The following is a 25,387-nucleotide window of genomic DNA, read 5'->3' as shown; positions in this document are numbered from 1 at the left end:
TTCTTTTGGCCCAATCCTCCAATTTGTCTAGGTTTCTCCGGACCCTATTCCTACCCTCCAGCGTATCTACCTCTCCCTCCAGCTTAGCGTTATCTGCGAACTTGCTGAGGGTGCAATTAATCCCATCATCCAGATCATTAATAAAGATGTTGGAAAAAAACGGCCCCAGGACCGACTCCTGGGGCACTCAGCTTGATACCGGCTGCCAACTAGACATCGAGCCATTGATCACTACCCGTTAAGCCCGACAATCTAGCCAGTTTTCAATCCCCCTTATAGTCCAGTCATCCAATCCATACTTTTTTAATTTGCTGGCAAGAATACTGTGGGAGACCATATCAAAAGCTTTGCTAAAGTCAAGATATATCACATCCACCGCTTTCCCCATATCCACAGCCAGTTATCTCATTCTCAAATCAGGTTGGTCAGGCATGACTTGCCCTTGGTGAATCCATGTTGATTGTTCCTGATCACCTTCCTCTCCTCCAAGTGCTTCAAAATGGATTCCTTGAAGATCTGCTCCATGATTTTGCTGGGGACCTAAGTGAGGCTGACCGGCCTGTATCACAGTACAGTATTACCAGGGAATGATTGTCATTGATCATTTCCTTTTGATTTACACAGTTGGAACCACTCTTTACCATAACAATGGGAAAAATTCTCCACCATATGCAGTTACTTTTGGGTCTCTCTTTAGCTGAAATCTGTACGTAAAGCTGGAATGAAGCATGTAATTGTTCCTAAAAAAATCCAAATGGTGAGTTAAACATGTTCTAAAGGGTGACTTGGATCTTGCTGACAAGGAGAACCTTGTCCATTGGAAGGAGTCTGACCTGTTCCCGAAGTGCACCCTTATACTTGGATGAACACATGGGCAGATCACTGAAGAGAGAAATGAATTGTCTGCTGGTAGTACTCATGCCTGAGTTTATCCTAAAATGAGAATTCTGAGGCCAATTTGTTAAATATGTCCATGAATCTGAAAAGTTGGACTAAAAAGTAGAGGAAGCAGAAAATTACAAGCAACAATTGGCTTGAAAATGAAGCCTGGCAGTAATTGCATTTACCTCCATAAATCCAGTAAAATCTGGGCATGTTGGCACCACTGTTGGTGTCTATAATATTTCCCTCTGAGATTTCTGCTGCAGTGCTAGATCAATGAAAAACGTGTAAAATTAATAGCACTGTGCTCAGTGGCACACACACAATGGTCAGAAAAGTAAATCTCAAAACCAATTAAAGACTGATGTCTGTTCAGCATAGGTGAAATTGACCCAGAGCTGCTCAAGCCACTCCATATCACTTAAAGCCCACTGTGTAAGGTGGGCTTGGGTGGCATGGCCACACAAGTTGGGGCCTCTAACACCTCCACATGTTGCGGAGGGAGAACTTTCTGTTGATTTCAAAAAGGCTGCAATTGGCTTGGATGGGTTAGTGACAACAGGAGTTGCTTGTGGATCGGGTGTGTGAATTCTGCTTCCTTCACCTATGTGAGGGGAATGTGCATTTTACCCAAATGACTTCTTCAAAGTCATTTAACTGGTAGCAGCAAGTATTGGCTGCAGAAGAAGGTAACACTTACAGATGAAATAGTAACTGTAAACTGAATTAGGTAGTATCCCTGAACCAGACAAATTGATCGATCTGTTCCCCAGCTAATGAAGGAAATAGAACTGAGGCTTCTGGCACTAAAGAATGCCCTTGCCTTAAATGATACCCATTTTTCTCCTACTGGCAGGAATAATCCATGAATTAGTATAGAGGCATGCACGCACACACAAGAAGGCACTCTATAAACACAGAGACAATTTGTTTTTGTTACATGCTTCATTTGTACATACAGCAAATTATATTGCAAATGTACACCTTGGATTTCACTCTCCCAAATGGGGAATAAGAATATCTTTTTTGGCCTGATATGACTTTGAATGTTAATTGTGAAGGCTGAACTAAGGACAAAAGCCGACTTCTTATAAAACAGTATGAGCTTAAGTTCTCCCTCTGCTCAGATCTTAATGATTTATATAGATTTACTATGGGTTTATTTCCAGTTAAGTTTGGAAGTCACTTTAGGAAATCTAAAATAGCTTTATCTGATGTTCTGTAATTAACCTCCTAGTGTTTGAGATAAATTACTGGAAACGTGTAATTCAAAACTGTAAATAAATAAGGGAACTGGTAATCAGAAAGGGTTCTTTACAACTGGAACTTGAGCTATACTCTGAAAACCCAGATAAACTAAAAGTAACTTTCATTAAAGGAATTAATTTTGAGGAAGGTACTGAGCCAAACAAATCTTGTTTCAAAACAAGAATCCTAGAGATACAATAGGATTTTTGACCAACTCAGTTCAAGGGGTAGCAGATGCCAGCAACTATAAAACATATTAGTTCATTTTCAAACACTGCTCTTTAAGCATGTACCGGCAATATACTTAACTTTGAAAGAAAAAAAATGGCTGTCTGAATATAGTTTACATACCATTTCATAGTAGCACCTAAGGTTACTATATATGAAAGAAATTAGAGACAAATATTGTCCTTTATTTTTCTCCAATTTATTTAATTTGTGCCTTTGACAGTGCTCTGTATGTAGTCCAATTCTCCTGTTTGTCTGGATTTTCTATACTGTATTAGGGAGACAAACCCCACTGTAAATAACAGGAATATGTGACTGGAACACCTGATATGGATTCAGATGTACGGGTACTCCCTGGAATTAGTTTAACACTATTTTATGTATTTATTTTTGCACTACAGTAGAACCTCAGAGTTACGAACACCAAAGTTTTAAACTGACCAGTCAACCACAATTTGGATCAACAATTCATTTGGAACCAGAAGTACACAATCAGGCAGCAGCAGAGACAAAAAAATAGCAAATACAGTACTGTTGTAAACATAAATTACTAAAAAATAAAGGGAAATCAGCATTTTTCTTCGTAGTAGTAAAGTTTCAAAGCTGTACTAAGTCAATGTTCAGTTGTAAACTGTGAAAGAACCATAACATTTTGTTCAGAGATACGAACATTACAGAGTTACGAACAACCTCCATTCCAGAGATATTCATAATTCTGAGGTTCTACTGTAATTGCATTTCAACTCAACAGCGACCTTCTGAGTGCACATTTGAGCACGTAAACAGCAGTATTTTCAGAAGATAAATTTAAGCACATAATGTGGTTGTAAATAAAATGAGTGTGTGTGTCATCTTGTGTATTTAAGAGCTCACGCGGCCCTGTGCTATGATGATGATAGCTTTACGGTGCTTAGTTATTAGGTTTTGTACCAATTTATGTTTAATATCAAACCTTAGATATACAATTCACATTTTTCCAAGCATTGCACAATCATCAGCTACTCCTCATAACACCCTGGTGAGGTGTCTAAGTAGTGAGAGGTTTCAGAGTGGTAGCCGAGTTAGTCTGTATCAGCAAAAACAACGATGACTCCTCGTTGTTTAAGTAGTGAGAGTTATTCATAAACTCTATAGGTAAATATAATGCAGTATGTTTAAAAGTTCTCTCTTCAGCAGAATTTTTAGTAGGAATTGTGTCCCCAAAATGTGGGTCACTTGGCAGGTATAGGTACTATTTATTATGTGCAGCATTTTTCCAAACGTTTAGAGAAGAATGAGAATGGTGTGTGTGAGTGTGTGTCATAAATATAAAGGGAAGGGTAATCACCTTTCTGTATACAGTACTATAAAATCCTTCCTGGCCAGAGGCACAAAATCCTTTTACCTATAAAGGGTTAAGAAGCTCAGGTAACCTAGCTGGCACCTGAACAAAAGGACCAATAAGGGGACAAAATATTTTCAAATCTGTGGAGGGGGGAAAAGGCTTTGTTTTGACTGTTCTCTGTCTGTCTGTTCTGTGTGCTTGCCGGAGACAGATCAAGAAAGCAAGCTATCCAACTCCATTAGTAAGTACTGGCAAATAAATTTGTTAGATTGCTTTTATTTTGGCTTGTGATTTTCCTTGTCTAGAGGGAGGCTTATCCCTGGATTTGTAACTTTAAGGTTTTGCCTAGAGAGGAGATCCTCTATGTTCTTGAGTCTCTTGTTATTCTGTAAAGTACTTACCATCCCGATTTTATAGAGGTAATTCTTTTACCTTTTCTTTAATTAAAATTCTTCTTTTAAGAACCTGATTGATTTTTCTTCGTTTTAAGATCCAAGGGTTTGGGTCTGTGTTCACCTGTACCAATTTGTGAGGACATTATTCTCAAGCCTCCCCAGGAAAGGGGGTGTAGGGGCTTGGGGGATTATTCTCAAGCCTGCCCAAGAAAAGGGGTGTAGGGACTTAGGAGGTTATTTCGGGAAGGTAGGGCTCCAAGTGGCCCTCCCTAAATGTTTGTTTAAATCACTTGGTGGTGGCAGTGTTACTTAATCCAATGAATAGGGGAGTTTTTAACCTAAGCTGGTAGACATAAGCTTAGGGGGTCTTTCATGCGGGTCCCCACATCTGTACCCCAGAGTTCAGAGTGAGGAGGGAACCCTGACAGTGTGTATGTAAGTGAGAGAGAGAGAGAATAAGAAATCTTGTACTGTAAAAGCAGCAACACTTTTAAAATGAAAAATGAAATTAAGATCTGATTGGCAATCTATTATCCTTTCATAGTTCTATATTTTGTATTTTAATATACTTGACAAAATTGTTATTTATGGGCAATTTAATAATTAGCTATGCTAAACAACCATAATTAATGCTAGAGATACAGATTTTATGACTTATGCATTAATACCAGCAACCTTTTTCCATAGAAGTGGAAACATTTAAATAGTTTTTCACTATATTAATGAAATACATTTTAAGGAATCAAAAAAGTAACAAATGGATACAAACCCATATTGTAAATCTATTGTGTAAGTATTTGTAACCACACAGATTGGTTTGGCTATAAAAACTAAGAAAAGCTCTTCTAAAAAAACTCTGTGATGCATTCCTTGTCTTTCCTCCCCCAATACCACCCATAATATTTGCTATCATGTTTCATATCTATATTTCAATGACAATGTCTTTGAGGTAGGGACTGTGTATTGATACTGGTTTCTATAAAATACTTCAGTGAGGGCTGTCTTAAAATAAACAACACAGATTTTTAACAATCTTTTAAAAATATAGTTAAAACACCAAATCTCAAATTTTTCCAATTTTGTCAATTCCAAGTGTAATATTAAACAAATCTAGAGATAGAGGGTCTTTTAAAATATAGTTATCAGTTGTAATTTAAATATTTTAACTACCACAAATGTACAATGTTTCCCTTTGTAATACCCTTACTTGCACTGACTCCTTGAATGCTGCTCAGTGCAAGTAAGGGTTTCAATATCTAATCAAAGTTTGAAGGAAGCAGTGCTTACTTTTCTCTAGTACATTTCTTTTTGTAAATAAGCAGGAATGCCCAGTGAACAAAGCAGGTTAAAAGGCAGAATTCTGTCTTGTTTTCATTCAGCTATCCATCACACAGTGGAATTTGCTGAGAGGAAGCAAGCAGTAGTCAGAGGGAAAAAAAGGAAGTAATTAGCACAGACGGTATGAAAGTAAAGCCAGAAAGCAGAATCCAGCTAGATGTTAATCACATTCCTTTATCCTGTTGCAAGAATTAAAATTATTTATAGTAATTTATAATCATGGTATGGTGTGTCTTTTTCAAATCATACATAAAATATAAGCAGAAAGGCTTCCAGTAACATAAACCCATTTCTCTGTTATGATACAATACATTCTGATTTTTACAATGATGGCTTTCCTCCCCCTCCATCACTTATTCTCTAGTGAATGAGATGACTCACCAACACTGAACTCTTCCAGCAAATAATTCTCTAGTCAACAGTAATAAAGAGATCCTTTCTCTCTTCATGAAATCGATATCCCTACTTCTTCTATTCGCAAAAGCACCTGAGTTTTCTGATTATGTGTCATCTTCAATTTTGCGCTATACCTAAGTATAGCCAAAGCAATGTTACTTCTCAGCTGCCTAAGAATACTTTAAATTCCTCTTTCCTTACTAGATTCCATGATAGCGTCAGGGCGAATTGCGCGGTTGTATGGCCCATTTATCACTTACCTATTTGTCTGGCATGCCACATTATTTTGTATGTATCTTGCAATCTAATCTGGAATTGCAGAAGACATTAGCAGTAAAACTAGATCCCCAGTCTGCAATGTTTATGGCACTTGTGACCGGTATCAAGTTTTGACTGAAGAGGGGCAGAGTTTCAGATAAGACCCTTCCCTTCCTATGAGTGATGGGAGAGTGTATGTAGTGGGGTGCACTATCTCTTTAAGGTACAGTATGAAAGCTCCAGCCAAAACAGTCTGGGCACAATCAAGGAGAACCCTGCTTTGCCCTGAGGCTGGGATTGTATCTAAACAGGAAAAGGAAGCTGAGCAAGAAAGAGAAGGGAACAGAAGCCATGCTAGCTGCTATGGGTTGCAGGACCCAGGACACTAGCCAAACAGTACATTAAGTCTTTCAAGGCCCTATAGTCCATCAACATACCAAATACAGTTCTGGCATCTCTCACCATGCTCTTGCTCTCCAGTACAGCACTGATGTCTCTCAACATGCTCACCTCTTAAGTACAGCTCCAGCATCTCTCACCGCCCCTCTACTAGGGTGTTTCCCCATCCTGTTTCTTTTTGAGGTACATCTCCAACTTTTGCCCAGAGACATCAGTGGGCTCAGCGCACTGATCATTTCCCAGCCTTCAGCCCCCTCTGGCATGGCTTTCTGGCCTGGAGAAGTTTGTAGGTGATTTCCCCCCCCGTCGCCCAAATTCCTTCCCACCTTCTCCTTTCAGAAGCTTGATCTACCTCCACCACTCACTAGGGAACTCTTACTTCTCCCTCCTGCAAGGGCACCACCTCCCTAAAACTTTTAACCTAGTTCTGGTCATCTTCTGACATCTCTTCCTTGGCTCTCTGGGTTCTGAACACTCCCACCTTTGGACTCTCTCCCATTTTGTAACTCCAATGGGGAGCCCCACCCTCCTCATTATAGCAATCTAGGCCTCATCTGAACTGGAACAAGAGGGCTGTGCCTGGTTTCATTTAAGGGCCAGCTACCCTGTCACAAAAGCTACCTTTTGTTGTTATTGGTTTGGTTTTGGTTTCCTGCTTCTTGGATCCTGAACAGTTTTGTAAGCTCGAAAGCGTCTCTCTCTCATCAACAGAAGTTGGTCCAGTACAAGATATTAACTTACCCACCTTGTCTCTACAATATCCTTGGACCAACACAACTATACCACTACCAGTCCAGCTGGACATTTAGTATCTCACTGACATGCATAGCTCTCAGAAAGTGTGGTTCCCTACCCACTGAAATAATTAATAGCCTTGTTTTTTTCAGTAAGAAACTATTGCCATCTGTGTGATATTACAGTGACATGAGTACCCGTTAGTGTTGAAGAGCAAGCAGAAGAATATGAGATATTCTCAGTTCCATTAAACACATTGTACTTACGCTTCCCTTTTTTCAAACTTTCCTTGTTACTCCACAAATAGTTGTTCAAAGTGATTTCTCAGTCTAACAGAATGTATTTGATGCAATAACATCTGCATGTGATCTAAACTAGAACATTAATCTCTGCAGCACTTTTATCCTTTCTGTTTGCCCTGGTCCCAATTCAGCAGTCCATCTCTATTTAACAAAGCATGACCTTAAGTGCTTTGCTGAATATGAGAGAGACACGCTGAGTGAGGTAATATCTGTAATTGGACCAACTTTTGTTGGTGAGAGAGACAAGCTTTCGAACTTATTATGGACAGACATAAGCAGGTGCTTAAATACTCTGCAGAACTGGGGCGTAAGTTAATAAATGAATCACTGTGAATGGAACTTGAAGGTATATTATAATTCTATCTTTTCCACCAGATAGGTAATAGGAATTTCTTATGTTGCTTTCCATAGGTTAAGACATCATATAATGTTTTTGTACACTTAACTCTCACTTAAGTCTATGATAGCTTTCCATACAGAAGGACTGCAGAATCAGGTCCTTACTGACAGAAGAACTACGTGCTTCCATGTATATTTTTGGCAGTCTTCCAAAGTAGTGGTAGTTTTCATAATATGTGTGTGTGTTTTTGCATGCACACACATTATATATATAAAAAGATATTAAAAAGTATTTGTTAGCATGAAAATTACCATTTCAAAAATGTCACTAAAAATGCCTAAAATAAATATCTTACATGTGAAGAAGATATGGACAGCAACTATGCCTATTTGGAAAAACAATTAATACAATTTATATACTGTGCAAAAATGTTACTAATCTAACTACCCAGTAGAATAATTAAACAAGAGCCTAAACAGCTTACATCATATCTGGCCCACACCTGTTCTCAAAAGTTAGGTAAGACATCCTAGTGAGGTGAAACCTAGTATTATCAAAAAAGGTCTCACCAATTAAGTTCAACTTATTTTCTATTTAACAATTCTTTAAAAAAATTAAAATCTGAAAGCCTGGCAGGTTAGAAACATTCTTTCAATCAATACGTGCTTTCCATTTCTGATCCTCTGTCTCTGAAGCGATTATGAGACACCTCCAAGGAAAATGTGCTACATAAGCACTCTGATTGAAGGAATAATCTACATTCTATAATACAGTCTGGAGCCATAAATTCCATCTGCTCTACAGAGAAAATAATATTAAGCAACTCCGATTTTTTTTTTTTTGGTAAACATCAAGACACTCCTGTTCCTGCAGGATAGGTGCGATGTAAGGCTCTTACAATCAATTGCAATTATTAATTATACAGCACATAGGTGGCCATGTTGCTTTTCAGTCAAAGACAACAAGCCATATACCACAGAAGTAACAATCAAAGAGGCCCAATTCCGTTTACATTAATATATGTACCTAAATAGAAAACAATGGCCCAGTCTGATGGGGGTATACAAAACCCACACTGGGACGAAAGGGGTTAAAGGACAGTATTGGGCCCAGCTAGCCTCATCCCTCCAATCTTGCAGAGGGTGCTCCAACTGGAGACAGGGTTGAAAAGCTCAGAAGGCTGGAGAGGAGTACATACCTACCCCGAAGGCACCTGCCAAAAGAGGCTAGTGATGGCTCCCTGATGTAATAGGACAGTATGCTGAGTCCGGCTGGGGCTGACTGTTTGGTTACCTTTTTTCTTAACTGGTCCCGGAAGCGGAGAGAAGTGGTAGGAAGTAACTCCGGGAGGGTAATGCTAATCCTTCCTAGGGCCCTGGGTCAGAGGCTGATGGAGCAGATGGGCCCGGGCTCCCCTACCACTGCCCCACAAGTGAGTGGATGTTAACCAGTAGGCCTCCCAGCCCACCGAAGACCCTATTACACTGTCATTCAGGAAAGCATTTATGTATGTGCTTAACTTTAAGCATATGATTAAGAACTTTTCAGAATCAGAGCCAATGTGAGTAAAGTTACTCACTTGCTTCAGAGTTTGCAGCACTGGGCCCTTTAATTAGATATAATCCAATACGCAATGACTGAACAAAAGCTGTGAAAAAATGGTATTCTGAGGATGAAAGTCAGTAAAAATTTAAAAGTGGTTTATTGCTATATAAGCATCTTAGCTGGTTTTATTTTATATATTAAAATATGGAGAGATGTGTTATAAAATGTTAGGCAAACCTTCATTATTCATACATTTCTCTTTCATTTGTGGCCTCTAAGACCACAAGATTTAACTATTCAGGAGGTTTCTAAAAGATCAGTATAACAATTTCAGGTAACAATTACTTCTTCTTTCTTGTTTCATTTGATTTGATCCATTCTCCTATACAGAATCTATTTTTTAGTCGGTAAAATTCAAGTTCAACATACAGCTTTGAAAAAGCTGTGAGATGTAGAGACATAGGTCTAGGCTCAACTGACACAGCTCCATTCTTTTTAGATCTTTTGGAATTCTTAAGTCAAAACCTGTCACACACTATAAACCTAGTTGGATCATAACTAAGATTCAGATTCTCGATTTTGTTCTTTTTAAACAGGATATCTGAAATGCCTATTGGAGCCTGATTCTGCAATCAAGCAAGATGTCCTCTGAAGCCAATGATAGTTTTGACAAATGAAGCAGGATCTGGCCATTTGTCAGTTAGTGACATTTGGTACAGAGTATCATCTTTCTGCAAACTGTAATTTAAATGTTGATGGAGGAAAAACTTTAACATGAATTCTGTACATTTGAAAATGATTTTATATTTTTACTTTGAGCAGAATAGCATGCAGGATTTATATTAAGTATTTTAATCCTTTTCTGAACTATGATACCTTTGTTAAACATAATTTCCCAAAATACTTATTACATGTAGGAAAAACATATACTTGTGTTTATAAGTTATTATAGGGACATTTTATTGAAACACTGCTAATTGTGCACATTTGAGGCTATTTTTGTGATCATTTTTTCAGAATCAGCAATTATACAGAAAAAATTAAAATACACAATTTATAAATTAATATTGAAAACAACTTTCATATCTAAGTAAATAGAATAAAATTTTAGTTCAATGTGACAAGATCAAAGCTGATGTCATTTTTCATTTAGAATTCTGGTTTAATAAGACAAGCACAGAAATTATCCTACAATTTATTGTACTGGCTATTATGTAGAAAATTGTTTATGGATTAAAATATCAACTCTTTTACATTTACAAATGAATTTAGTAGTGCAATATTCTCAAACCACATCTGCTTTACAGAACACCATTAACTGTATTTGTCATTGGAAAATCCACCTCTACGTAACACTATTAAAGAGTATAATTTAAGGTTAAAAGCCATGGCGTATTAATTTAGCCCTATGTTTATCATCCGCAAAATACACAATTTATAAACTCTCATGCCATTATCTCTTCATCAAACATAGGATTCATCCAACTAAGTCTTGCATACAACACAGAATAGCAACACACACAAAAAATTCTGTATGGCAAAATGAAATGAACTATCATAATTCTTGAGCTCAACACAGTCTTCCCAATAACCCAACAGAACCCTTACATCAACATGGAGCATAATGGATGATGCAACACACTTGATATGTGCTGTGTCAGCACTGGTGACAGCAATGTGCTGAAATAATGGGTGCATAATCTTGTGAGTTTTACACAGGTGGGATTTAATCATGCCAGAACAGGTTATTTAATTTTTAAAAATTATTTTTTTAAATTACATATTTCTATTTTTAAATGAAATGTACAGATTTTTGTTCAGTTTCTTAGATACTATCAAGAATGGCAGCATGTCACCAATGCCTTACTATAATGCAGGAAAATCTCATCCCTTCTTTTTCCTTTCATTCAATTTTTGCTGATCCTTATAAAGAATTTCAGGAGTTTAGTTTGGAAATGCTATTTCTTTGTAATCTCATGTTGTTAATTACCTACCTGTTTTTGAGTAGCCAAAACGTACGTTCCACATAATATCATAATTAATACACAAGTAGTTCAACAAATGTATCACTCAAACTGAGCATAATGAAAAAAGAACTACAATTAAGGTTGTTTTTTTGGAATATTTAATGTTGAAGAGAGAGGTGTTTATACATTTGTAACAGAAATAAATGACATGGAACTCTATTAGAATATTTTTCTATATGACTTTAATGAGTCATTTAGATACTTTTCAATACCTTGGGCTTTCCTTTTTCTCCAGATATTATGTTCTTGTTATGTGTTTTTTGTCTGTAGAACTTTCCAGAGCAGTGTATAAGGGAGCCATACTCTAAGAGGAGTTTAGGGGTCACTAGGAGTACAGTGGAGTGTCGTGTTTCTGCATGCAACTACAATAATGCCTTGGGATCTACTGGATTTCCCTGATCTCACATCTGTTCAGCAGATACAAATGATATATATATATTTTCCCCTGGAGGTAATTTTTTTAAACACTTGTTTCGTACTTGAAAAAGTATGCTTAGCCCAAGTATACAATCATTCTATTTCAAAATACAGCCAGCACAAGAAATCTTAAATTCATCTCCTATGAAATGAGCCCTGTCCAAGCCACAACCTCCATTCCATTCTGTTCTCCATACCTCATTCACTGCAATAACCTAATCTTGTGTTAACAAGGGAAGGATAAGAGCAATTTGCGGGGTATAAATATTTTTATAGCTAGATAACCAAGGCAAAAGCCATCTCTGAAAAGAAAGACTGTAGCTTCCTTGTCTGTGCCAGATCATGATAAGCACATGATCCTTGGGTATCCAAGAAACTCCCCAGGTTGCATGTCTGCATACCCCAACATTCAGGGATGCTGATACAATGTTTACCATCTCTTTCAGTTGCTTCTCAAATCCTGTAAGCATCATCTCAGTCTTGTATTAACTACTTGCTCTTCAGCTAGGTAAATCTCCTCACAGTCCACATCTATAATTTCTGTTAGCCAATTATAAAACTGCTCCACTGCACCAGCAGGGACAGAAAAGAGACATAAAATTCAGTATTAACATTCTGAAGACTTCTCAAGACATTCTTCCTCAGTAACCCCCTACAAGCCCCATGCATACATTTAACAGAAAGGGTAAAAAGATGGAATCTGTGGAACAACAGCCACAGATAAACAATTGCCCTTTAGGATCTCCCAGAAAGAAAGCCACTCAAGAACAGCCCAGTCAGCTTTAATGAGGGTCAGTAAACAAATAACAATATCTTGTGCTCAATGGTATCAAAGATACCTGATCGATCTGAAAATGGATACCTGAACTCCATGAATCACTAGGAAAGGATCAACCATAGCCACCACCAGCGCAGTTTCTACAGCATAGCCAGACCAAAACAGGTGTCAAACAGATCAAAGGTCTATTGTGCGTGTATTTGAATTTAAGATATTTTGAGACCTGGTCCTAGTTGGGAAATTTCTTCAATTTGCTGATCTTTCACTTAAAAGAAAATCACACGCTATTTTTGTAGAATGAAAAAATTAACTTTCAAAAAATATCTGAAATTTGGTAGAAGATATAAATTTAAATCTGAAAGTCAACAACTTCTGTGGATCTTTTTGTTATCTTAAATTAAGAGATTGAAACAGAGCTCTAGTGTTAAAAAGTTGTATCATTTAAATAAGTATTATTGTTTACTTTGCTTCATGACAATATAAAATTTTCAACAGAACAGTACCTGGTGGGCTTGCTGCAACTCATCAGCAAATTGATTTACTTCAGATAACAGCAGAGATATTATAGACTTTCTTAATATGTTGCATCTTCCCAGCAAAACAAGAGTGTGGGACACGGGATACTGCACCTGAAACTGAATATAAGTATCTGTAAGTTCCATCTTTTCAACATCTGTCCAAACCCCTACTTTGTATGATCTCTTTACTTACATATACATACACACACACACACTTTTAAATTAAAAAATAAATATGTAAAAAGGAAGACATGAAAAAATGAAGATAAATTCAAAACTTACTTCTGACAGCTAAAAACTACATCACACACACACACACACACTCTCACAGTGTTTAAATGTGAGGATCTTGGTGTCTTTTGGAAACGGGTGGGTGCTAGTGTGCCCAGGCTCCCTCACCCCCCCAGCACCCAACCAATACATTCAAGTTTCTCACATTTAATATCTCACTTTGGCTGTCTCAACAGGTTTGTGTGCTGTCCGTTGGGAAACTGTAAGCTCCTTGGAGCGGTCATGTCTTCAGTTCCTTATATAGTGCAAAGCACACTATCACCAACAATAATCAATGGAAGAATGTTCAGAACAGATTGTTGACAAATCAGTATAAGAATATTGTGTGGGGACAGGAAGAGGTTGTACAAATTAGTTCACTGTGGGCAGAAAATAGTAATTTGCATTTCTAATCACACTTTCCATCTCAGGCTCTCAAACCACATTACAAACATTAACAAAATTAGCCTTTACTTCCCCATGAGTTAGTATTTAAGATTTTATAGAAGAGGAAACGAGGCACAGAGCTTAAGATCCTACCAGAAAGTGTGGCAGAGTAAAGAAGAAAACTCAGCCCTCCCAATTCACCTCTTGTTCCTAAAACACAAAGCCATGCAGGACATATCCTCACTAAACCCAGAATGGCTATGTGGCCTCTGTGCATATCAAAAGTATACATAAATCACATTAATCTTATTCCTTATGCCAAACAACATAATATAGGAACATGACTTCTTAGAAAACCTTCAGAAATGGATGGTCATGAAGGAAACAATGAACCTCTACTTAGTAGAATAAAAAAATTATGGAAGTAGAAGAGAATGGAACATACATTTATAATTGTGTTCACCTCGGCATATTTTGAAAAAACAGATTCACAGAAACCAGTGAAGGAACAATAGCATCTAGAGCACCTACCCAAGATTGAGATCCCATTGTGTTAGGCACTGTGCAAAACAGTACATGACAGTCCCTTTCTTAAAGAAAAAGCACTCGCAGTCTAAATAGACATGACAGACACATAGTAAGGGGAAAGAAATATACACATACAAACAGAGTAATGGTTCACAACCAGCATATGAGTGACATAATTGTTTGTTTGGTTTACATATCAATTTTGGGGGTAATTATTTTTCATTTTATGACATTCAACCAATTATAGGACAAAGGCAGTTAAGGAAGGGAATTAACTAAAAGGAACAACACAGGAACGGAGAGAGGACAATGAGGGGAGGGAGGCAACAGTGGTAGGGGAGGAAAGGAAGGAAGGATGGAGTGAAGAGACAGAGAGGAGAGAGATAGCAGCTCCAGCCAGTCAGCCACAGCCCACCTATAGCTGCAATGAAGCAATCAGTCAAGTTGGAAGGAAATACCATACTGTTTTCTATCTTGGTCTGCCCTACACCATTTGAACAAGTTGTGCACGTACATTATCATTCATTCTACCCCTCCTGATAGCCATCTAAAAAGCTGGCATAGGGCTAAATCGACTAATTTGCCGTACTCAGGCGCATTACATATCAGTCAACACATACCTACTTGTATAAAACCATTAGTAACGTGAGCAGAGCTGAAGAAAATTCACACAAATCTATAACACTAACTGATTATACGCATTAAAATATGGTTTTGCAAGATTATAGCTACATGTTCAGTCATTGCGTATTGGATTATATCTAATTAAAGGGCCCAGTGCTGCAACCACACATCCCAATTGGAACTAGTAGTATGCAATCAGACAGCAGCAGAGCACCCCTCGCCCCCAAAAAAGCAAATACAATACAGTACTGTGTTAAATGTAAACTAATAAAAAATAAAGGGAAAGTAGCATTTTCTTCTGCATAGTAAATTTTCAAAGCTGTATTAAGTCAGTGTTCAGGTGTAAACTTTTGAAAGAACCATAACATTTTGTTCAGAGTTACGAACATTTCAGAGGTATGAACTACCTCCATTCCTGAAGTGTTTGTAACTCTGAGGTTCTACTGTATGCAAAACTCATTCACAGATTCATTCAGTAAAGTCACTTCTACTGTCACCAATATCATCATCATCATCATGACATTACAAAATATACTGTAAGGTCCTCTAATATGACTACATTTTCACAGATAACGGAAACAGTATAAATACGAAATTTATGTGAGGAAAAGGTAAATAAACCTCCAAACAATCAAATTTACTTGGAACTTTATCATAATATTAAGAGAGAGATCATATAAAACTGGCAACAATATTATCTTAAAATTTTATAAAGCATGTGTGGAGTTGATTGCAAGCAGTCTTCAGAGTTACAGACTTGTCATAAAATAACATCTCATATCTTGACTCCTTCAGGATGTCCCATCACAGCTTATTACTTTACACACACTAAAGAGGAAAATCATGCAGGAAGTAACCTTCCATTGTTTTCTCGTCTGTCCCAGTGCACGGCATACACATGGAAGGTTGGTTGTTTTTTTTTTTTTTTTAATAAAACACACACCCCACACATCCCAAATTATAAACAGTACTATCACTGGTTGAACAGCATAAGAGTACCTCCTGCTGAGATAGGGTGCAAGTACGCCAGAAAGCTAGTATGTCTACTTCATTCAAGACAAAATGATTCAATTTCCATTAAGTCTATGTAATTGTAATTTGAGATCACAGGCACATTGATCTTATATGGCCTTAAACCAGGACACAATGATATGTGGCATTTGTACAAGACATCATTCACAATGCTATTGTTGCACTTTGCAGGAATAATTTAGACAACTACAGTTTTGAAAGATTTTCCGGTGTATCCACTAATAATATATAACTGGAGCAGCACTTGTTGTATGTCGATCATTCTGCCTTCTAGACAGCCTACATAATCCCTGCAGATCTAGATAAGGTTAAGTACATTGCAAATTGTTACACAGAGGTTTAGGCAATGCCACAAACAAACATGTTTCACATTTTTAGCGTGCAAGTCATCTTTACTGACTTCATTTCTCATTTTTATGCATTAAGGCTGGATACATATTTTACAAATTCTACATCTTTTAGAGTATAACCTTGAGCATGTTAGCAAACTAACTTGCCTTTGGCAGTCAGGTATACCAAACCACCATGATTTCCAATGTCATTTATTTCAGGCTATAAAAAGTCAATTTCTGTATTATTTACACAACATGTTCTATCAGCCTAGCAAATATTTCTTGGGATGGAAAAAATATAAAAGAAATTTTATTAAAAAAATCTTATTACCTACAACTAGAGCCACCTCAAATACTACCCAGCATTTCATTTCTAGCCTTAATACAGGATTCCTAGTCACTTTGCTTTCAATAATTAGTCATTGCCAGTGCTGTATTCAGGTGTCTCACTAAAGTGGCCACCTTCAAAGTGAAGCTTCAACTGAAATTTGACCATAATCCTCCAATTTATTAAGTTGGCTTTGAGCTAGTGTTCCAGTAAAAAACAGACTCAAAACCAGAGTGACTGGTCAGATGATTCCCCAAAATGTAGGGAAGAGCCACTATAGCAGCTCCTGTGCTATCCATCTCCCAATACCTGGTGCAGCTCTCATGGCTGGGGAACAGAGAGAACAGCTGGTGAGCCCCTGTGATCTTTGGGACCATTGACAGCTTGCAGAGGTTAGAGCAGCACACTAATGCATGCCTTGTACTTACAATGAAAAGTTGTATATGAAGTTGTATGATAATTTCCTTATATACTATTGGATATGGGTTAGTCAAAGCAGAGGTAATGTAAACATTATACAGAATTCAGGTCTAACTTCATACAAATCAGGGTGGATAAAAATCAATGATTTTTTTAATCAAAAAAATCCTCCAAACATTAATGATTAACCTGTTGAATTGGAGATAGTTCACATCCCAATGACTTCATAATCTGCATCAATTACCTTTGGTAAACCATTCATTTTCTGATACAGCTGTAAAACTAATCTGAAAATTTTCAAAATAAATCACTTAAAAATATATAGTGTATATCTTCTAAAAATGAAACCTACATCTATCTCTGAGTTGTGAAGAATTAAATCAAGTCTTCCTGACTAGTGATTTAAATCAATTTGATTTAAATCAAACCCACCCTGATACAAATATGTAGTTAGTCTATGAAGTCCCACTTTATGAATACTATTTTGTTAATAGATATAACAAACAATAGCGTTTTACATTGTGGCAGATCGCACAAGTAGCAGTTGTATTCAGTAAGTAGTGGCAAATGATCGATGAGAAAAATCTGCAATTACTGATTGATTAAAAGATTAAAACATCACAGATGCAGATATAGGAAGAAAAATAAGCAAACTGACTGTCATGGAATAAAATAAAGCTTTGAAGAGATCTAGCTTTTCCCTCAATAAGCTGATGACTGCAGAGTCACTGAATCACTCTCTTTAAATTAAACAGCAAAGACCATCACCTACTTGCTCATTTTTTCCTGGCACTGGTCATTAATAATTCTACACAAAACCTCTGGTCTGATTATGTTAAATAAATTTTAATTCACTCCACTCTGTTATATAAAATCCTTGGAAAGTTAAAAAGGGACCATATTTGGAATAAAGCAGATTTTGCTACCGTTTGTCCCAGATAATTCTACAATATATTGGGGTCTACTATGTGAGCAGCACAAACAAAGTTTACAACACTAATTAAAAGTTTCAGAGGGGTAGCCGTGTTAGTCTGAATCTGTAAAAAGCAACAGAAGGTCCTGTGGCACCTTTAAGACTAACAGAAGTATTGGGAGCATAAGCTTTCGTGGGTAAGAACCTCACTTCTTCAGATGCAAGTAATGGAAATCTCCAGAGGCAGGTATAAATCAGTATGGAGATAATGAGGTTAGTTCAATCAGGGAGGGTGAGGTGCTCTGCTAGCAGTTGAGGTGTGAACACCAAGGGAAGAGAAACTGCTTCTGTAGTTGGATAGCCATTCACAGTCTTTGTTTAATCCTGATCTGATGGTGTCAAATTTGCAAATGAACTGGAGCTCAGCAGTTTCTCTTTGGAGTCTGGTCCTGAAGTTTTTTTTGCTGTAAGATGGCTACCTTTACATCTGTTATTGTGTGGCCAGGGAGGTTGAAGTGTTCTCCTACAGGTTTTTGTATATTGCCATTCCTGATATCTGACCTGTGTCCATTTATCCTCTTGCGTAGTGACTGTCCAGTTTGGCCAATGTACATAGCAGAGGGGCATTGCTGGCATATGATGGCATATATAACATTGGTGGACGTGCAGGTGAATGAGCCGGTGATGTTGTAGCTGATCTGCTTAGGTCCTGTGATGGTGTTGCTGGTGTAAATATGTGGGCAGAGTTGGCATCGAGGTTTGTTGCATGGGTTGGTTCCTGAGTTAGAGTTGTTATAGTGCGGTGCGTGGTTGCTGGTGAGAATATGCTTAAGGTTGGCGGGTTGTCTGTGGGCGAGGACTGGCCTGCCCCAGCACTCCCACGAACATGATACAGTTCTGCGGTGATCTGGAAGCCTACTTTCGCCGCCTCTGACTCAAAGAATACTTTCAAGATAACACTGAACAGCGCACTGATACACAGATACCCTCCCACCAACAACACAGGAAGAAGAACTCCACATGGACTCCTCCCGAAGGTCGAAATGACAGTCTGGACCTATACATAGAATGCTTCCGCCGAAGTGCACAGGCAGAAATTGTGGAAAAACAACACCGCTTGCCTCATAACCTAAGTCGTGCAGAACACAATGCCATCCACAGCCTCAGAAACCACCCTGACATTATCATCAAAGAGGCTGATAAAGGAGGTGCTGTTGTCATCATGAACAGGTCTGACTACCAGAAGGAGGCTGCCAGACAACTCTCCAATACCAAATTCTACAGGCCACTTTCCTCAGATCCCACTGAGGAATACACTAAGGGTATGTCTACACTACGAAATTAGTTCGAATTTATAGAAGCCGGTTTTATAGAAATCGGTTGTATACAGCCGATTGTGTGTGTCCCCACATAAAATGCTCTAAGTGCTCTAGTCGGCGGACCGCGTCCACAGTACCGAGGCTAGCGTCGACTTCCGGAGCATTGCACTATGGGTAGCTATCCCACAGCTATCCCACAGTTCCCACAGTCTCCGCCGCCCATTGGAATTCTGGGTTGAGATCCCAATGCCCGGATGATGCAAAACAGTGTCGCGGGAGGTTCTGGGTACATGTCGTCAGGCCCCTCCCCCCCCCCGTCACAGCAACGGCAGACAATAGATTCGCGCCTTTTTACCTGGGTTACCTGTGCAGACAACATACCACGCCAAGCATGGAGCCCGCTCAGCTCACCGTCACCATACGTCATCTGGGTGCCGGCAGACGTGGGACTGCATTGCTACACAGCAGCAGCAGCTAACTGCCTTTTGGCAGTAGACGGTGCAGTAGACTGGTAGCTTTCATCGGCGATCTGGGTGCTGGCAGCTGTGGGGCTGGCAGCTGTGGGGCTGGCAGCCGTGGGGCTGCATTGCACCAGCCCCTTGCCTTTTGGCAGTAGATGGTGTATTACGACTCGTAACCGTCCTATTACAAGTTGGGTCATCGCACATTAGCAGAATCTTCCCTGAGCAGCAGATTGTGCAATAGGCCTGAAGGCCATCGTAATACACTAACTGCCAAGCGCCCAGTATTTGCTGCCAAGCACCCAGAAAGATGCCGAGGGCTATCAGTCACACTGCACCGTCATCTTAAGATGTAAAAAATAGATTTGCTTTGTATTCATTTGCTTCCCCCTTCCTCCGTCAAATCAACGGCCTGCTAAACCCAGGGTTTTCAGTTTAATCTTTGGGGGGACCATTCTGTGTGACAGTTGTTTGTGTTTCTCCCTGATGCACAGCCACCGTTCTTGATTTTAATTCCCTGTACCTGTACACCATGTCATCACTCGGCCCGCCCTCCCTCCCGCCCTCCCTCCTTCCCCTGGTCTGTCAGATACTAGTTTCGCGCCTTTTTTCAGACCAGGCGCCGTAGCTAGCACTGGGATCATGGAGCCCGCTCAGATCACCGTGGCAATTATGAGCACTATGAACACCACGCACATTGTCCTGGAGTATATGCAGAGCCAGGACATGCCAAGGCGAAACTCAGACCAGCCGAGGAGGCGATTGCAGCGCGGCGAAGAGAGTGATGAGGAAATTGACATGGACATAGACCTCTCACAAGGCACAGGCCCCAGCAATGTGGAAATCATGGTGTCACTGGGGCAGGCTCATGGCGTGGAACGCCGATTCTGGGCCCGGGAAACAAGCACAGACTGGTGGGACCACATCGTGCTGCAGGTGTGGGTGTTTCCCAGTGGCTGCGAAACTTTCGCATGCGTAAGGCCACTTTCATGGAACTTTGTGACTTGCTTTCCCCTGCCCTGAAACGCCAGGATACCAGGATGAGAGCAGCCCTCACAGTTGAGAAGCGAGTGGCGATAGCCCTGTGGAAGCTTGCAACGCCAGACAGCTACCGGTCAGTCGGGAATCAATTTGGAGTGGGCAAATCTACGGTGGGGGCTGCTGTGATCCAAGTTGCCAGGGCAATGAAAGACCTGGTGATATCAAGGGTAGTGACTCTGGGCAACGTGCAGGCAATAGTGGATGGTTTTGCTGAAATGGGATTCCCAAACTGTGGTGGGGCGATAGACGGAACCCATATCCCTATCTTGGCACCGGAGCACCAAGCCACCGACTACGTAAACCGCAAGGGGTACTTTTCAATGCTGCTGCAAGCCCTGGTGGATCACAAGGGACGTTTCACCAACATCAACGTGGGATGGCCGGGAAAGGTACATGATGCTCGCGTCTTCAGGAACTCTGGTCTGTTTCGAAAGCTGGAGGAAGGGACTTTCTTCCCGGACCAGAAAGTAACCGTTGGGGATGTTGAAATGCCTATCGTGATCCTTGGGGACCCAGCCTACCCCTTAATGCCATGGCTCATGAAGCCGTACACGGGCAGCCTGGACAGGAGTCAGGACCTGTTCAACTATAGGCTGAGCAAGTGCCGAATGGTGGTGGAATGTGCATTTGGACGTTTAAAAGCGCGCTGGCGCAGCTTACTGACTCGCTCAGACCTCAGCGAAAAGAATATCCCCATTGTTATTTCTGCTTGCTGTGCGCTCCACAATATCTGTGAGAGTAAGGGGGAGACATTTATGGCGGGGTGGGAGGTTGAGGCTACTCGCCTGGCCGCTGATTATGCGCAGCCAGACACCAGGGCGGTTAGAGGAGCACAGCAGGGCGCGGTGCGCATCAGAGAAGCTTTGAAAACGAGTTTTGTGACTGGCCAGGCTACTGTGTGAAACTTCTGTTTGTTTCTCCTTGATGAACCCTCCAACCCCCCCCCCCGACCCGGTTCACTCTACTTCCCTGTAAACCAACCACCCCACCCCACCTTCCCCTCCCCACTTCGAGCACCGCTTGCAGAGGCAATAAAGTCATTGTTGTTTCACATTCATGCATTCTTTATTAATTCCTCACAGATGTAGGGGGATAATTGCCAAGGTAGCCTGGGATGGGTGGGGGAGGAGGGATGGAAAAGGACACACTGCATTTTAAAACTTTAACTCTTATTGAAGGCCAGCCTTCTGATGCTTGGGCGATCATCTGGGGTGGAGTGACTGGGTGGCCGGAGGCCCCCCCACCGTGTTCTTGGGCATCTGGGTGAGGAGGCTATGGAACTTGGGGAGGAGGGCTGTTGGTTAAACAGGGGCTGTAGCGGCGGTCTCTGCTCCTGCTGCCTTTCCTGCAGCTCAACCATACTCTGGAGCATATCAGTTTGATGCTCCAGCAGACGGAGCATTGACTCTTGCCGTCTGTCTGCAAGCTGACGCCACCTATCATCTTCAGCCCGCCACTTGCTCTTTTCATCCCGCCATTCAGCCCGCCACCTCTCCTCTCGTTCATATTGTGCTTTTCTCATGTCTGACATTGACTGCCTCCACGCATTCTGCTGTGCTCTATCAGCGTGGGAGGACATCTGGAGCTCCGTGAACATATCGTCCCGCGTCCTCCATTTTCTCTTTCTAATGTTCACTAGCCTCTGCGAAGGAGAAACATTTGCAGCTGGTGGAGGAGAAGGGAGAGGTGGTTAAAAAAAGACACATTTTTAGAGAACAATGGGTACACTCTTTCATTACAAGATCGCATTTTTCCTCTGCCTGCCGGTTTGGTATGAGAGATCACTCACGCAGTGCCCCAGGCAACATATTTCGGCTTGCAGGCAGCCATGGTAAGCCACAGTCTTTTGGCTTTTCTAACCTTCTTAACATGCGGGAAAGGTTTCAAACAGCAGCGCATTTCCCATATCAAGGATGAATTGCGTTGGCCATTTAAAATGGGTTTTCAATGTAAAAGGAGGTGCTGCGGTTTCCGGGTTAACATGCGGCACAAACCCAAGTAAACCACCCCCACACACACACACACACACGATTCTCTGGGATGATCACTTCACCCCTCCCCCCACCACGTGGTTAACAGCGGGGAACATTTCTGTTCAGAAGAGCAGGAACGGGCACCTCTGAATGTCCCCCTTAATAAAATCACCCCATTTCAACCAGGTGATCGTGAATGATATCACTCTCCTGAGGATAACAAAGAGAGATAAGGAATGGATATTGTCTGCATGCCAGCAAACACCGGGACCATACGCTGCCATGCTTTGTTATGCAATGATTCCAGACTACGTGCTACTGGCCTGGCGTGGTAAAGTGTCCTACCATGGCGGACGGGATAAGGCAGCCCTCCCCAGAAACCTTTTGCAAAGGCTTTGGGAGTACATGAAGGAGAGCTTTCTGGAGATGTCCCTGGAGGATTTCCGCTCCATCCCCATACACGTTAACAGACTTTTCCAGTAGATGTACTGGCCGTGATTGCCAGGGCAAATTAATCATTAAACACGCTTGCTTTTAAACCATGTGTAATATTTACAAATATTTACAAAGGTACACTCACCAGAGGTCTCCTGTGTGCCCTGAGGGTCTTGGGTGAGTTCGGGGGTTACTGGTTCCAGGTCCAGGGTCACAAACATATCCTGGCTGTTGGGGAAACCGGTTTCTCCGCTTCCTTGCTGCTGTGAGCTACCTACAGTACCTCCATCCTCATCTTCCTCGTTCCCCGAACCGTCTTCCCTGTGTGTTTCTCCATTGACGGAGTCATAGCACACGGTTGGGGTAGTGGTGGCTGCACCCCCTAGAATGGCATGCAGCTCCGCGTAGAAGCGGCAAGTTTGCGGCTCTGCCCCGGACCTTCCATTTGCTTCTCTGGCTTTGTGGTAAGCTTGCCGTAGCTCCTTAACTTTCACGCGGCACTGCTGTGTGTCCCTGTTATGGCCCCGGTCCTTCATGGCCTTGGAGACCTTTTCTAATACTTTGCCATTTCTTTTACTGCTACGGAGTTCAGCTAGCACTGATTCATCTCCCCATATGGCGAGCAGATCCCGTACCTCCCGTTCGGTCCATGCTGGAGCTCTTTTGCGATCCTGGGACTCCATCACGGTTACCTGTGCTGATGAGCTCTGCGTGGTCACCTGTGCTCTCCACGCTGGGCAAACAGGAAATGAAATTCAAACGTTCGCGGGTCTTTTCCTGTCTACCTGGTCAGTGCATCTGAGTTGAGAGTGCTGTCCAGAGCGGTCACAATGAAGCACTGTGGGATAGCTCCCGGAGGCCAATAACGTCGAATTCCGTCCACACTACCCCAATTCCAACCCGCAAAGGCCGATTTTATTGCTAATCCCCTCGTCGAAGGTGGTGTAAAGAAACCGGTTTAAAGGGCCCTTTAAGTCGAAAGAAAGGGCTTCGTTGTGTGGACGTGTCCAGGCTTAATTCGATTTAACGCTGCTAAAGTTGACCTAAACCCGTAGTGTAGACCAGGCCTAAGAAACTGCACCATCTACTCAGGACATTCTCTACACTAACACAGGAACAAATCAACATACCCTTAGAGCCCCGACCGGGGTTATTCTATCTACTACCCAAGATCCACAAACCTGGAAATCCTGGACGCCCCATCATCTCGGGCATTGGCACTCTCACTGAAGGACTGTCTGGATATGTGGACTTCCTACTCAGACCCTACGCCACCAGCACTCCCAGCTATCTCCATGACACCACAGATTTCCTGAGAAAACTAAAATGCATTGGTGACCTCCCAGAAAACACCATCCTAGCCACCATGGATGTAGAGGCTCTCTACACAAACATCCCACACACAGATGGAATACAAGCTGTCAGGAACAGTATCCCTGATGATGACACAGCACAACTTATTGCTGAGCTCTGTGACTTTATCCTCATGCACAATTATTTCAAATTTGGTGACAATATATACCTCCAGACCAGTGGCACCGCTATGGGCACCCGCATGGCCCCACAATATGCAACATTTTTATAGCTGACCTGGAACAACGCTTCCTCAGCTCTCATCCACTCACGCCCCTTCTCTACCTACTCTACATTGATAACATCATCATCATCTGGACCCATGGGAAGGAGACCCTGGAAGAATTCCACCATGATTTCAACAGCTTCCACCCCACCATCAACCTCAGCCTGGACCAATCTACATGGGAGGTCCAATCCTAGACACCACCGTACAAATAAGCGATGGCCACATTAACACCACCCTATACCGAAAACCAACCGACTGCTACGCCTACCTTCATGCCTCCAGCTTCCACCCCGGACACACCACACGATCCATCGTCTACAGCCAAGCACTGAGGTACAATCGCATCTGCTCCAACTCCTCAGACAGAGACCAACACCTACAAGATCTTCACCAAGCATTCTCAAAACTGCGATACCCATACAAGGAAATAAAGAAACAAATCAACAGAGCCAGACGTGTACCCAGAAGCCTCCTGCTGTTCCAGACAGGCCCCAAAAAGAAGCCAACAGAACTCCACTGGCCATCACCTACAGTCCTCAGCTTAAACCTCTCCAGCGCATCATCAATGATCTACAACCCATCCTGGACAATGATCCCTCACTTTCACAGACC

The 25,387-nt window shown here is 41.1% G+C and overlaps 2 protein-coding genes across 3 annotated transcripts in view; both read right to left on the bottom strand.

The window, feature by feature from the left end:
* The window catches only part of MEI4 (meiotic double-stranded break formation protein 4), a 141,863-nt gene that overhangs the window by 58,392 nt on the left and 58,084 nt on the right, over positions 1-25,387 (bottom strand). The window contains exons 4-5 of one of the 2 annotated variants that reach the window (XM_065588075.1): positions 13,116-13,247; positions 10,357-12,401 (exon numbers count right to left, since the gene is read on the bottom strand). In XM_065588075.1, coding sequence (XP_065444147.1) covers positions 12,378-12,401; positions 13,116-13,247 — 156 coding nt within the window. In that variant the 3' untranslated portion in view covers positions 10,357-12,377. Of the gene's footprint in view, positions 1-10,356; positions 12,402-13,115; positions 13,248-25,387 lie in introns of those variants that run through there. The other variant, XM_008178124.3, reaches the window with a different exon arrangement.
* On the bottom strand, positions 21,837-24,789 carry LOC135982252 (uncharacterized). Its single transcript, XM_065588073.1, has 2 exons — positions 23,339-24,789; positions 21,837-22,450 (listed from the first exon to the last, which is right to left on the bottom strand). The coding sequence occupies exons 1-2, from the start codon at positions 23,874-23,876 to the stop codon at positions 21,948-21,950; spliced, it is 1,041 nt and encodes a 346-aa protein (XP_065444145.1). The 5' UTR covers positions 23,877-24,789; the 3' UTR covers positions 21,837-21,947.

The sequence above is a fragment of the Chrysemys picta genome, chromosome 3 (assembly GCF_011386835.1).
Source record: "Chrysemys picta bellii isolate R12L10 chromosome 3, ASM1138683v2, whole genome shotgun sequence".
In the NCBI taxonomy this organism is placed as follows: domain Eukaryota; kingdom Metazoa; phylum Chordata; order Testudines; family Emydidae; genus Chrysemys; species Chrysemys picta.
The sequence above is the reverse complement of the archived record's forward strand: the minus strand, read 5'-3'. Positions and strand labels throughout refer to the sequence as shown.

Bases quoted from the DNA above. Each gene is read 5' to 3' on its own strand.
- LOC135982252 (XM_065588073.1), bottom strand. From the start codon at position 23,876: ATGGAGTCCCAGGATCGCAAAAGAGCTCCAGCATGGACCGAACGGGAG. The intron at 22,451-23,338 runs GTGAGTGTACCT...CTCCTCCACCAG, and splicing joins GGGCACACAGGAGACCTCTG to CTGCAAATGTTTCTCCTTCG.